Source organism: Ictalurus furcatus, unplaced genomic scaffold (assembly GCF_023375685.1).
Source record: "Ictalurus furcatus strain D&B unplaced genomic scaffold, Billie_1.0 scf4, whole genome shotgun sequence".
Lineage (NCBI taxonomy): Eukaryota > Metazoa > Chordata > Actinopteri > Siluriformes > Ictaluridae > Ictalurus > Ictalurus furcatus.
In genome coordinates, this window is record NW_026521053.1 from 1,273,475 (window position 1) to 1,288,534 (window position 15,060).

Genomic DNA, 15,060 nt, shown 5'->3' on the forward strand with positions numbered 1-15,060 from the left:
CAAGGTAAAAAAATAAAATAAAAAATAGGGTGAGGGTTTAATGTGCTCATAATTTAAATTGCAACATTACCTTTTTTCCACCCAGCATCAAAAACGACTCGTTAAATGATCCATTCTAAAAGATTCACTCTAAACTCCTCCTTTCAGAGAGCATACGCTGCTCTGATTGGTCAGGTGTCCCAGTCTGTTGTGATTGGTCTACTGCTGTCAGCGTGTCGAAAAGGAAACGCCCACTACCATAACGAGGTACATCTTACATACTGTACAAACCATATATTCAGCAGAACCTTTTTGTTTCAAAGTAACTGACAGGTGATGAACATTTAGCACATAGCTGGAGGGATATTAGTGATTATGGATCTTCGGGAAACAAACAGGATTTGAACTCGCAGCCGTTCAGGCCACATGCTTGGTCAAACTGCAGATTTGCAGTGTCAGTGTTGTGAAGACTATTGTTACTTGTTACTGGTACTCAGCTGTTGTCAGAAACACTAGACTGGCTCATGCTGGAGTCAAAATTGAAAGAGTAAAGGCTCACAGGGACAAAACCGTTTAACGTCCTTTTAACTGCACGGATATTTAATCTGCAAGTTACCAGGCAACTTGACAACATTCTGCAAGGCAACCCAGTTTGAGGAAGGGCATTACTGTTTGCTCAAACCTTTTGTAGCGTTGAACTACATCATAATGACTAAACTGTAAGGAGAAGTGCAGAGAAGCAGAGCTCTAGCACATTTAATTGATGTCACGGCATGCAGAGCTGATGGAATAGTAACTTTGACATTTGAATGTTTCCCGCTCATGTTCACAAAGCTCCAGCCCAGGATCTATGGTTGCCCATAGAGTGTCTCTAAAATGATTGACAGGAGGCACATCCAAACACAAACAAGCTTTCCAGACCAGAAGTCTGTTTTTTTAAACAGGTTTTCTAAGTGACTTGATGCACTTTTGCTAAGGCCACAACTTAATCCATTATTTTTATCATGTTTTACATATCTCCCAGGTTATTTGTACAAGTGAAAAATAAATAAATAAATAAAACTATTGTACCTTTAAAGGAAGATGAACAATGCGCTCATTTTTTTACTTTACAGTCCCCACAAAACAACTTTGAGAGCTGTGATTTGATTCTGTATGACGACGTATTTCTTTTTGAAACAGGAAATAAGAGTGGTGGCATGTTGAAGTGTTACACAACAGCTAACAGTGTTTGGGATACGCCCAGCTCTGAAGAACATTGATGCTAATGAGCTGTTACTGTTGAGCAAGACCCGCCTCAAGACCCACACATTCCTACACATTCTAGAGAGCATTTAATTGGACGAACACAAGTCTAGTGCATGTTGAAGCATTAAAATTGTATCATTTTCCCCCAGTAGTGACTTTTTAAATTATTTTTTTTAAAACTATGGTATTGGAGGCCATAACAGATACAAAAACATCTCGAACCACCAGTTTTGATTTCAGGAGCAGCAATTTAAAGACTTTACCAGAACAATCCAGAAAATATATGAAAGATAAAAATATAACGATTTTATAGCCAAAATCAAAAAAGAATACAAACAAGTATAAAATTAAATTCATTTGACCTGAAATGTGAACAGAACTTCCATCCAAGCCCTAAAACTAGATAAAGAGAACCCAATTAAACAAATGCATTATAGTTTTCACATTTATTCACTGAGCACAATTACCCAACATTAAACACCTTTGCTGAAAAAAGTATGTAAACTTTTGATTTCAGTAACCGGTGTGAGACCTTCGAGCAGCAATAACTTGAAGCAAACATTTCCGATGACTCAATCAATCCTACACAATGGGTTTGAGGAATTTTGGCTCACTCCTCCTGCTTCAACTCAATGATGCTGGCAGGCTTCTTTGCATGAACTGCTCTTTTTAGGTCCTTCCACAACATTTCTATTGGGTTAAGGTCTGACTTGGCCATTCCAAAATGTTCAATTTCTTCTGCTTTAACCATTTCTCTGTAGACGTACTTGTGTGCTTAAGGTCGTTGTCTCTGCTGCAAGGCCCACTTACAGTTAAGCTTGAGTTCACAGACAGATACCCTGACATTCTCCTGGTACAATCTAGGATTCATAGGTCCATCAATAATGGCAAGCTGGTTCGGACCCAAAGCAGCCCCAAACCATAATGCTGCCACCCCCATGCTTCACGGCTGGGATGAAGTTCTTATGTTGGGATGCTATTTTCAGTTTGCATCAAACAATGATTTTCAATTAAAGTAAGAAGTTCTATTCTGGACTCCTCTGTCCACAGAGCATTCTTCCAATAGGCTCCTGGCATTTCCACATGGATTTGAGCAAACTTCAGACAGGCAGCAGTGTTCTTTTATGGAAAGTAGTGGCCTGTAGGTTCTCAGATGTTACCCTGGGGTTCTTTATGACTTACTGTGATATTATTCACCACACCCTTGGAGTGATCTTTTTTGCTGGATGCCCACTCCTTGGGAGAGTAACAGTGGTGCTGAATTTCCTCCATCTGTATGTCATTTACCTCACAGTGGATTGGTGGAAGCCAAACTCTTTAGAAATGGCTCTGTAACCCTTTCCAAGCCGGTGAGCATTGACAACTCTCTTTTTCTGAGGTCGTCAGGAATGTCCTTTGATCGACGCAGGGCAAACTTCCATAAACCTGTGTGGTGAAGACCAGACTTTGATGGTGAAGATCCAAGTTAATGTTCTTGAAACATGGGCGGGCCTAATTGCCATTCCCTTGATTGAAACGCCTGATTTCAATCAGCCCCATTTAAATGAACTCGTACTCCTAGACTTCACATACCTTTTCCTACAAAGATATTTAACGCTGGATCATTTTTGCTTAATAAATAACTGTAAAAACTACTGGGTTTTTTTGCATCTGTTGTTAACCGGGTTCTCTTTTACCTAGTTTAAGGACTTGGATGAAGATCTGATCAGGTTTCAGGTCAAATGTATGGAGAAATGCAGAAAACTGTAAACGTTAAACTTTCTAGCCGCACAGTAGCTGTAGATCAAATGAGTCATATTTGCTTGCAGTATAAGTAGGTTGCTTATTTGCTTGCAGTCGCTCACGTTTTTGTGGTAGGAAATCGTGTTATTGACACGGAGCTGTCGATGCATGTATGTTTAGACCAGGCATGGGCAAACTACGGCCTGAGGGCCATATACGGCCCGTTGGGCTTTTTAATCCGGCTTTAATCCGAACTTGTCCAAATTATATTATTAAACTTCAGTGTGGTGTATTACTCTCTACTTCACTTTTTTGCTTTGCCCTTTGAGCCCTCCTGTAAAAATGAGTGGACCAAAGAAAAGAAAAGTGGACAGTGAGTGCCGAGTGTTTAATAAGGAGTGGACAACAAAATATTTTTTCACTGAAGTCCGATCAACGGTTGTATGCCTGATATGCCAAGAAACTGTTGCGATTTTCAAAGAATACAATATCAGCCGTCACTTTGCCACGAAGCATGCCAACTACGCTAGCAAGCAGTCAACGCAAGAACGGGCGGCTACGGCTCAGAGGTTGACGGATAATTTACAGACTCAGCAAAAAATTTTCACAGACAAACTGCGATTCAAGAGTCAAGTACCAAGGCAAGTTTTTTGCTGGCATTCAAATTAGCAAAGGCTAGCAAGCCTTTCTCCGAAGGCGAGTTTTTGAAAGAATGCATGGTAGAGACAGCAGGTCTCCTGTGTCCGAAGAGCAAAGGCAATTTTGAAAAAATCAGTTCATCACACAGGACTGTGACTCACCGTGTGGAACTAATTGATGAAGATATCGCCAGCGAATTAAACAAAAAGGCGGAGTCCTTTAAGTTATATTCACTAGCACTAGATGAAAGTAACAGCATAAAAGACACTGCTCAGCTCCTAATTTTATCCGAGGGATTAACGACAGTTTTGAGATAACGGAGGAGTTTTTGACCATGGAGTCCCTGAAAGGAAAAACGCGGGGAGAGGACTTGTATAACCAGGTGTCTGCTGTCATCGAGAGAATGAAGATACCTTGGAGTAAACTTGCCAATGTCACCATGGATGGATCGGCAAATTTAACTGGAAAAAACATTGGGCTGTTGAAAAGAATCCAGGACAAAGTGAAGGAGGAAAACCCTGACCAGGATGTTATTTTCCTTCACCCATTTTCATTTTCCTTATTTTCAATCTCTGTGTAAGTCTATATTGCAGCTTAACCATGTCGTGAATCCAGTCGTAAAACTTGTTAACTTTATACGAGCAAGGGGACTTCAGCATCGTCAGTTTCTTACGTTCCTGGAGGAAACTGATGCGGATCACCAGGACTCCTCTACCACTCTCGGGTCCGCTGGTTAAGTTTGGACAAAGTGTTTCAACGAGTGTGGGAGCTCAAAGAGGAAATTATCGCATTTTTGGAGTTAATGGGGAAATCCGACGAATTTTCTGAGCTAAGCGACAACAACTGGCTTTGTGACTTTGCGTTTGCTGTGGACATATTTTCACACATGAACGAGCTGAACGTCAAGCTACAGGGGAAAGATCAGTTTGTGCACGACATGTACACAAATGTTAGAGCCTTCAAATCCAAGCTGACTTTATTCTCCAGTCAAATTTCAAACAAATCTCTCTCTCATTCCCCCACACTAGCCATGCAGAAAGAGGCGTCCCGAAACGTGAAGAAATACAGCAAATCACTGGGCGACCTGCACAGAGAATTCTGCCGTCGGTTCAGCTGGTGTCCTGTCCCCGTCACAAGACCCTGAAACAGCACCACAGGAGCTGCAATTGGAACTGATCGATCTTCAGTCTGACTCCGTCTTAAAGGAGAAGTTCAACTCTCTTAAACTGAATGACTTTTATGCTTCACTTAATGAAGAGACGTTTCCAAACCTCCAGAGGACGGCACAGAAGATGCTGACATGGTTTGGCTCGACCTACGTATATGAGCAGACATTCAGCATCATGAACATCAACAAAGCCCCTCACAGATCCAGGTTAACTGACCAACACCTCGGATCTATCCTGAGAATTGCCACAACAAAACTAACTCCAGAGTCTGATGCACTGGCAAAAAAGGGAGATCAACAACACTGTTCCCACTGAAACTGGACGTGAGTTTCTCTACTGTGTTCTCAAATTAATGCATTTGGAAAACAATTGGTACAACGAGCCTTGCATATTCATGCTTTGCTACCTGTTAACGGCCAAATCCTTTCATGTAATGGCTTTTACATGTCATTTATATTAGTTCACACAAACACTCCAGCCGTCTGTTCCTGGTCCGGCCCCTCTGTCAAATTTTAGAACCCATCGTGGCCTGCGAGTGTCGTGAATAAAATCAACCTTTTAGCCTAGGTCAAAAACTTCAGAGAGTTTAGTAGATGTCAAAAAGTAAATAAACTTTATTGAACATCAATAAAGTGTGAATAATAATAATAATAATAATAATAATAATAATAATAAAGTCTGTAGAGTGTCTGAATTATGCATACACAAACATGTCTTTATATAACTATCTCCACAGCATAGTCTCTGTAGGTGGGGTTTTGCTTTTCCTCGTTGAAAATAGACCAATCTTCTTTTGCCACAATTAAATATTCATGTCTATGTGTTATCTTAAATTTGTGGAACATGCAGTTAGTTGTTTTTCTTGAAAAGGTTTCATGAGGACAAGGTTTCTTTTTACAAAAAAGGTTTCACACAGGCTTGTGTGTCTTGACCTTGACTCCCTTCTTAGGCCTCAATGAGCATCTGTCTGTCTCTATCAGTTGTCCCCGCTGATATCTACCTCCTTTCCCGAGGCCCTCTCCTAACTCCCTAATTTGTATCTGCCTCAAAGTTATTTACTCACACATGCGAATATCTACTGCCAATTTTTATTGCTGTGGAGACAGGAGACAGCTAATACAGAAGAACAATTGTTGTGCACCGAAACACAGAGTTCATTCAACTCAAATCCACTCAGAATAGAACCTGATCAAACATTGTTCTATGGATTTAGATTATGCTTCTAACTGTTGATTATACATATAGATGATGTTTTTTAACCAATATTGATTATACGATAATGCGCAAGTAATAATTCTAAATGTTGGTTACATATTGAATTCATACATTACATATTGTTTCTCAGCGTGTCGGCCTTGGAGATGAGAATCACGCCAACTCGGAACAATCCCCTCTCTTTGTGCAGTTCATCGACTGTGTGTGGCAGATGATGAGACAGGTCAGTTACTGATGCTTTACACCACAACACTGTTGAATTCTCCAGTCTGATTGGTCAGAAGGCGTTAGAGACATTTCTGTAACAGCAAGATTCTGATTCCAGCTGCAAGGGAAATTACAGCTTTATAGTGATGTGCTCGTTCTCGTTTCTATAGTAACAGCTCATTGACTGGGTCTAGTATGGCGTACGCAATACATAGTCTAAGCTTAATCGTAAACATATTATAAACATGTTACTTAAAGAAAAAAAACGCCTGATCATTGTGATCTAATTAAGATTTATAAGTTATCTATTTATGCAAGTTTTATGGAAGTAGTCTCCAGTGTCACGGCAGAGAGGACATTGCACTTTCCAGTTTCTCAGTAACATTGCAAGTCTTATTAATTTCAAGAGTTAGGGGGGAAAAAAAGAGAGGTTTGTGAGGGAACTATTGTTTTTATTTTAATGTTATAATGTAAGAGATCATACTGAGAACTAACTCTCTTTTCCAGGACATTCCAAATTGTTCTTTGGCTATGCCCCATGTTTGTGCAATGGCTCAGACCGGTTTTTCCTCTTTTCTCAGCTTCAAAATGGCTTGCTTTTCTCCCATAGACAGCTCTCTGGTCTTCATGTCGGTTTATTCTTTTTAACAACAAATGCTGTCTCCACAGGTGAAACCCAGGGCTCAAACCAAGAGAAGACATTCAGAGCTATTCATTCTTTACAGTCAATTTAACAAGGTACACCTGGGCAGCGAGAAAAACCCATCAGTCACTCGTTCCAGTATTTTTGAACAGTTAATGAATAGGGTGGCTTCAAAAAAAAAAGCTGCCATGTTTTAATCTGTGTAAAACGTCCAGATACTAAATATTAGGAAAGGAAAGCTGAAATTCTGATCTATCGTCTCATATTCGTCTTTTATCTCAAACCCAAATGTCACTGTATAGCAAAAGCAATAGAATTGGCCTTGATGTTCCAATACTTTTGAGAGGACTCTAATTGTAAGAAATAAATATAATTTCCGTACTGAACAAAAGACTGATTATCTGTTCAGGCGTTATTGTGCAGATCCACATTTAAGCATCTTACTATACACTGTTAAACCCAGTGTTTGTGTTCTTTCTTTCAGTTTCCTTCTGCTTCTGAGTTCAAAGAGCTTTTTCTCATCCCCATCCTGGATCGCCCCTACAGCTGCCTGTTTGGTACATTCCTCTACAGCAGTGAGCAGGAGAGAATGGAAAAGGTACGCTCCACATTTCTCCACTAATGGGGGGAGGCTTTCCAGCCTGTTTGATTTTACTGAATGGAAATGAATTTGTCTAAGTGTATTATGACTCTCTCTCTCTCTCTCTCTCTCTCCCTCCTCTTTTGTTTTTAGGAAGTACAGGGTAAAACGGTCACTGTGGTCCTACATTAACAGTCAGCCGGAGGACTTCACTAACCCGTTCTATGTGGACTGTAAAAACCAGGTGCTGTATCCACTGGCCAGTCTCACACATCTGGAGCTCTGGGTGGGTTATTATGTGCGCTGGAACCCACGCATGAGACCACAGGTGCTTATACTGCAAACCACACTATGAAATTATGGGGAAATGCTCAAAAATAGTGCTTTTAATATATACCAAAATACCTAGTTACTTGTATAACTGAACAGTGTCACTTCAAACACATGATGAATGTCACTTTTTATTACTAGATGTTTCTGGGTTTTAACACCAAGTTTGCTTTAAAAAAACTAAACCATTTCTATCAGCACAAAGCTAAAAAAACACAAAAGCTGGAGTAATGGGTCGGTAAGCATAAAAAGTGCCGTACACAGTGGAACTGGACACACGAGGATCTCTGACACTGTTGACTCTTCAGTGGTTCCATTGTCAGTTCTAGTTTGTAGGTACAGGTTTCAGTCTTCAACAACATTGTAGTTTTCTTTTTAAAATGCACTCCTTGGTTGTGCTCACTGCATTACAAACTCAAATCCAACATTGTGAGATTTTTTTTTTTAAATGTGTTGAAAGGGAGTTTTCGTGTGATTCCTCTATATTCCTGTATATTTCATGATTGGCTGGTTAGAAAACTACATGAATGTACAGGTGTTCCTAATAAAGTGGACGGTGAATGAACATGACGTGGCTGAAACGATTTCCAAAACACTTCAGGAGCAGCTAGCGATAAAGATTAAGGTTACACCGGCTTGATGATTGATCTTTTAATAATGCTACATAAATAAATAGAAAGCGAATGGAATGATTTAGAAAATCGGTGTCCCAAAACGAAACTGATGTTTGTGTGCTTTGTTGATTCTTATGTAGATGCCGCTCCATCAGAATTTGAGAGAGTTATTGTTTTTGCGTGAAGAACGTGGAGGAGCTCCAGAGAGAGGCCACGTCATCCTGCTCCATCTCCTCGTCCTCAGAGCATACTTCTCCCTCCTCACATAGTGGCACACCACTTCACACTGCTGTCTAAATACACACACACACATATACATACATTTAAGAGCACACACTGTCTTTACTCAATGAATACACTCTCAGGCACAAGTAGGGAGTGGATGAGTATGAAGCGGGCACACACACACACACACACACACACACACACACACACACACACACACACACACACATTCCTGTTTGCAATTTTTTTTTAACTATAGTGAAATTACCTAGTGTCACATTTTATAAATCCTTAATACTTAAAAATGGATCTTGGAATGATAGTCAGCATGTCTGCAGCATGAATTCATAGTATTTACGATCTAGTATTTGACCTGTAAATATGTAAAAAAGAGAAGTATTCATATATTTGTCCTTACACGTCATGTTCATCTTTCCCTGTGGCCTCATTTGCTCCTCTGTGCCAACTCCCTTTCATCTTTTAACATTTCAATACAGTTTTTAGCTACTTGAAGGTTTTTTTTTGTTTTTTCCCCCCAAAGTGAATCATCCATCTATTTTTGTATTTTATTAGATACTTTCCATTTTATGTCCGCTCTGTCATCACACTGAAGCGTGATAGTTATGTCCGTATTATTCATTTCTCACAGACCTGCCTTTCACCTTGCTAATATATGGAAGCACTGAATAAACAGTCAATTTGTCATGTTTTTGTATGAAGGTGTTAAAATGTTGAGTTGTACGGCCTTTCCTGAAGCAGGAAGCAGCGCCCTTCGAGCTAACGCTATTACATGAATTTCTTCTAATCTCTATACTTTAAAATTATTTACCTTACGTTATACAAATATAACTGACACTACTTTAGATAAAACAATCGTAACGTTGCGCTGTCGCTAAATTTGATGTGTTTTTACAAACATCCGTGACTAGCTTGTAGCCCATAGCCCGCTAGCATCACCTACCGCTAGCCTTGTTTACGTTCCTTATTTCTCATTTACTGCTGTTTTGTTTAAAAAACATATGTCTGCTGTCGCTCCGGTTTTGAGTGCAGGTGAGGACTCGCTCGAGCTTCACATGGTGCGGCTGGAACTGGAGGATTTGGAGAAGCAGATCCGCGGCCTACGCGAGAAGCAGGCCCAGCTGCTGGAGCGACAAACTGCGCTGGAAACATCTTGTGCCTCTGCCCACATATCCAAGGTAAGCACACAGCGTGCTATTTCCACTCCCAGGCCCTCTACGCCGTGTGTTTCTCTGTGCAGGGACCGTGCACCTAGGACTCTCCCAGCTGTGGTCTCCGTCACGCCGGCGCCAACACACCTCGGGCCTTGGGTGAACCAGCGGCGGAAGGCGCGGGCTGGACCCCAGGTGAGGAGCTCGCCACCTCCGGTGTTCGAGATTCCGACCAGACCTAACGCTGTGATCGTCGGGGACTCCATTGTGCGGAACGTCCGTGTAGCCTCATGTAAAGGTAAGGTGCACACACACTGTTTTTCTGGTGCTCGTGTCCTTGATGTCGCTGCGCAGGTATCCGGGATCCTGAAGAAGGACGAGCGCATTGGAGCGGTTGTGCTGCACGCGGGGACGAACGACACCAGGCTGCGGCAGACGGAGGTTCTGAAGAGGCACTTCTCCAGCCTGATCGAGACGGTACGAGGCAGATCACCCACCGCGAAGATCATCGTCTCTGGACCTCTTCCCACATACAGACGTGGAGCAGAAAAGTTCAGTAGACCTCTAGCTTTAAATGATTGGTTAGTCTTTTGGTGTAATGAGCAGAATCTGGTGTTTGTCAATAACTGGAATCTGTTCTGGGAGCGTCCTAGGTTGTTTCATCCTGATGGCCTGCACCCCAGCAGCCTTGGAGCGGAACTGCTGTCTGACAACATCTCCAAGGCGCTACACTCCAAGTGACTGTCTACCGTAAGCACATCTTCTACAATAACAACGTTCATCATAAGCAATGTTCAATTAATAATCCGGGCCCGGTAATACATACTATAGAGACTGTGTCTGTTCCCCGAGCTATACAAATATATAGACAATCTCGGAAAGTCTGTCTTCGTAACCTAATTAACCTAAAATTAGATCATACTGAATGCACATCCAGCACCTTTAATCTGAAGCTAGGACTATTAAACATTAGATCTCTTGCGTCTAAGGCTCTTATTGTTAACAAAATCATTACTGATCTGGAATGTAATTTAATGTGTTTAACGGAAACTTGGATTAAACCAAACGAGTACATAGCATTAAATGAAGCCAGTCCTCCTGGATACAGTTATGTACATCAGCCTCGTTCAACTGGTAGAGGAGGAGGTGTTGGTCTCATCCATAGTAAAAACCTAAGCATAAATTTAATTCTTTTGAAATTCTTTATACCAGTATAAAGTTTTTTTTTGTGGCTACATAAGTAAATTCCTCTCTTATTTACAGGCCCCCAGGGCCATATACTGAATTTCTTAGTGAATCTGCAGACTTTGTCTCAAACCTGGTTGTGTCTGTAGATAAAGCATTAATCGTCGGAGACTTTAATATTCACTTTGATAACCCAGAAGACCCTCTGAGAACAGCGGTTGTGTCCATCTTAGATTCAGTAGAGGTCAATCAGAACGTAATCGGACCTACTCATAATGGTGGTCACACTCTTGACCTCATAGTAACATACGGACAATGTATAGGAAATATTGTAACACTTCCACAGTCTGAAGTTGTCTCCGATCATTCTTATGTCGTTCATAATACGTATGGATCATATTTCCGCCTCGCTACCGCGTAAAACGTACTTTCACATCAGCTACTGCACCGAGCTTCATCAATAACCTCGCAGAAACATCAGTTAGATTTGGATCACCGTCAGATCACATAGAACTCGATCAGGCAACTGAAAGCTTGGAGTCAACACTCCGCTACACGCTAGATAGAGTGGCTCCACTCAAAAGAAAAATAATTAGTGAGAAAAAATTAGCACCCTGGTATAACGATCAAACGCGAACCTTAAAACAGACAACTCGACAATTAGAACGTAAACGGCGTCAAACCAAACTGGTGATATTTCAAACAGCGTGGAAGGAGAGCCTACTGAAATATAGGAAATCTCTTGGCGATGGTAGAAAAATCTATTTCTCCAACTTAATAGGAGACAACAAAAACAATTCTAGATTCCTTTTCAACACAGTAGCAAAATTAACTAGGAATAAAACCACTACAGAGAGAAACACTCAATCATTACATAGCAGTGAAGATTTCATGAAATTTTTCATTGATAAGGCTGAAAATATTAGACGTGAAATACAGGCCATTAAATTAAAACCGGACAGTACTGTAACAAACCCATTACATGACAATGTAGCAATATCAGATCAATGTTTAGAGTATTTTGCTCCGCTTAGAGAGACCGAACTAGCTACATTAATCTCTTCAGCCAATTCATCAACTTGCATACTAGATCCCGTACCTACATGTTTCTTTAAACAGATTTGTCCAGGAGTAATTGAACCACTTTTAAATATAATCAATTCTTCCCTAAGCACTGGCTATGTACCTAAAAAACCTGCCCTTGACCCCTCTCAACTGTCCAGCTATAGACCGATATCAAATCTCCCCTTCATCTCTAAGATTTTAGAAAAGGTTGTACACAGCAGCTATGCTCGTACTTACATAGGAACAACATTCATGAAATGTATCAGTCAGGGTTTAGACCTCATCATAGCACAGAGACAGCGTTAGTTAAAGTAGTAAACGACCTACTACTGGCCTCTGATCAGGGTTGTGTCTCTCTGCTTGTGTTACTCGACCTTAGTGCAGCTTTTGATACTATAGATCACACTATTCTCCTTGATAGATTAGAAAATGTTGTTGGTATTAAGGGAACAGTCCTCTCCTGGCTCAGGTCTTATCTGACCGATCGTTATCAGTTCGTAGATGTAAATGGTGATTTCTCCATGCGTACTGAAGTTACTTTTGGAGTTCCACAGGGTTCTGTTTTAGGCCCACTGCTCTTTACTTTATATATGCTACCCTTAGGACAAATTATTCGTAAACATGGAATTAGCTTTCACTGTTATGCTGATGATACACAGTTGTATGTTTCAGCGAAGCCAGAGGACAGACAGAAGCTTAGTAAAGTTGAGGATTGTGTAAAGGACATTAGACATTGGATGTTAACTAACTTCCTTCTACTTAATTCTGATAAAACAGAAATACTTTTATTAGGCCCACATGTAGCTAGAAGTAATCTTTCTGATCACATGGTTACTCTGGATGGTCTTTCTGTTTCATCATGTACAGCAGTTAAAGACCTTGGAGTGATTATTGACTCCAGCCTATCATTTGATGCTCATGTAGATAATATTACTAGGATAGCCTTCTTTCATCTCAGAAATATTTCTGAGATAAGAAACATATTGTCACTACATGATGCGGAAATACTAGTTCATGCATTCGTCACCTCTAGATTAGATTACTGTAATGCCTTACTGTCTGGATGTTCCAGTAGGAATATAAACAAACTCCAGTTAGTCCAGAATGCAGCTGCTAGAGTCCTAACTAGAACTAGAAGGTACGACCATATCACACCGATATTATCAATACTGCATTGGCTCCCAGTAAAATCTCGCATTAACTATAAAATACTTTTATTAACCTATAAAGCACTAAATGGTCTCGCGCCACAATATCTAAGCGACCTTTTGGTTTTATATGATCCGCCACGCCTACTTAGATCAAAAGATGCAGGCTATTTGACGGTACCTCGAATAGTGAAGGCTACAGCAGGGGGAAGAGCTTTCTCTTATAGAGCCCCACAGTTATGGAACAGTCTTCCTATTAGTGTTCGGGATTCAGACACAGTCTCAGTGTTTAAGTCCAGGCTTAAAACGTATTTGTTTACTCAAGCCTACCCTGAATAGATTCTGTTCTACTACTTCGCAGTCATAATCTTTTTTCTCCCTCTCTCCTTTCGCCGAGCCCCACACGAATTTATGGAGATACTAGAGATCCAGATCCTTTCTGCCTCTGGATGGAGCTCAAATCTTCTCTAATTCCAGACTGCTGGGACTACGGCTGCTCCTAAGGCCATACAGACTTCATATGAATCCATAATGAACTTTTTCACACTATCTGTTGTTACCCAGATGAGGACGGGTTCCCTTCTGAGTCTGGTTCCTCTCAAGGTTTCTTCCTCTTAAAACATCTTAGGGAGTTTTTCCTCGCCACCGTCGCCACTCAGGGGCTTGCTCAGTTGGGATAAAGTCGCACCTTTAATATCTGTATACCATGTTGATATTTCTGTAAAGCTGCTTTGAGACAATGTCTATTGTAAAAAGCGCTATACAAATAAAATTGAATTGAAATAAAAAAAAGATTGGTATAGTCACGTATCGTGACGTAACGAAGACAAGGTAGGATGCAAGCGCAGTGTGAACAGTTTTATTGAGAGACACACAGGCAGGTAAATCCAGAACGTGATCCAAAAACGTAATCCAGTAACATGCAAGGTTCAGACAATCGGCAAACAGGCATAAACGAGGCAAGGCAGGAATCAAAGTCGTGGTCACGGGATACAGGGTCGATATACCAAACAACAGCGAGGGACTGGTAGTGGAGAAACCAGCGTGAACTTAACAAACGAACCTAAACATGAAACTATGGACCGACTGTGGGTATCTATTGTAAGGACTCTAAACTAATCTACTATAACTCATTCAATATTCCGCGCCGTGTGCTGGGAGGCACGCAGTATATATGCGGAGATAATCAGCATTGTAATGGCTGACGGCTGAGGGCAATTCAGACACACGTGAAACTACAGCCAACGACAGAACAGGGAGGAGACATGACAGAAACATAAACAAATGCATGTGTCGAAATGTCACGATTGTCCACAAGGGAAAAGCAGGTGCTCGCACGCTCACATGCTCCACAGCACGCTGCTTAAAGGGGAACTCGTGACAGGTATCTGGATCGTATCATCAGTAAAAATCCTGATCGGAGCGTCAGTAATGAACACCATTAAACTAAAGCGCTGTGCATCCGACGGGTAAATGAACTCACCCAATCACATCCTATATGAGATTATTCAGATATCTACACAATACACACAGAGCGGTTCGAGAACTGACTCCAGCCCAGAACCATGACAGTGGAAATGTCTAATAGTGCAGCTTTAAATATATTTAAGAGGAGCAGACTTCAAACACTGAACATTGAGGTTTATTGTATTTGTTTACGAGGTAAACAGGTTAACGGTTGTTTTTTGCATACAGTCTGTAAAATGAACTGAAAATATTAGATTTAGTTTATCAGAAGGTAAATTAATGTGTCATGGCTCACACTATGTTCCTAAATTCTGTCATAATTGACCAGCTCAAGTTTTCTCATGCCTACTTGTGTGTTATATTGTGGCATGAGAGAACTTAAATGTGAAAGTGCAATAAAAAATATGCAGTCACTAAAATCAATTAATAATCGTGATAAATAATCGAGATCTCAA

The 15,060-nt window shown here is 40.8% G+C and overlaps 2 protein-coding genes and 1 pseudogene across 7 annotated transcripts in view; all 3 read left to right on the forward strand.

Moving 5' to 3' along the window:
- The window catches only part of LOC128604864 (E3 ubiquitin-protein ligase UBR2-like), a 356,764-nt gene that overhangs the window by 85,189 nt on the left and 256,515 nt on the right, over positions 1 to 15,060 (forward strand). The window lies entirely within an intron of this gene.
- LOC128604849 (general transcription factor II-I repeat domain-containing protein 2A-like) lies at positions 1,927 to 8,615 on the forward strand (annotated as a pseudogene).
- LOC128604865 (uncharacterized) lies at positions 6,102 to 14,805 on the forward strand. Of its 6 annotated transcripts, none has more exons than XM_053619971.1 (6): positions 6,102 to 6,195; positions 7,307 to 7,420; positions 7,556 to 7,730; positions 8,487 to 10,291; positions 10,394 to 10,490; positions 13,563 to 14,805. In XM_053619971.1, the coding sequence occupies exons 4-5, from the start codon at positions 9,591 to 9,593 to the stop codon at positions 10,479 to 10,481; spliced, it is 789 nt and encodes a 262-aa protein (XP_053475946.1). In that variant the 5' UTR covers positions 6,102 to 6,195; positions 7,307 to 7,420; positions 7,556 to 7,730; positions 8,487 to 9,590; the 3' UTR covers positions 10,482 to 10,490; positions 13,563 to 14,805. The 6 variants fall into 6 exon arrangements, with proteins under 6 accessions (XP_053475946.1, XP_053475947.1, XP_053475941.1 ...); XM_053619972.1 differs by having other exon boundaries at positions 13,616 to 14,805; XM_053619966.1 differs by having other exon boundaries at positions 8,487 to 10,490.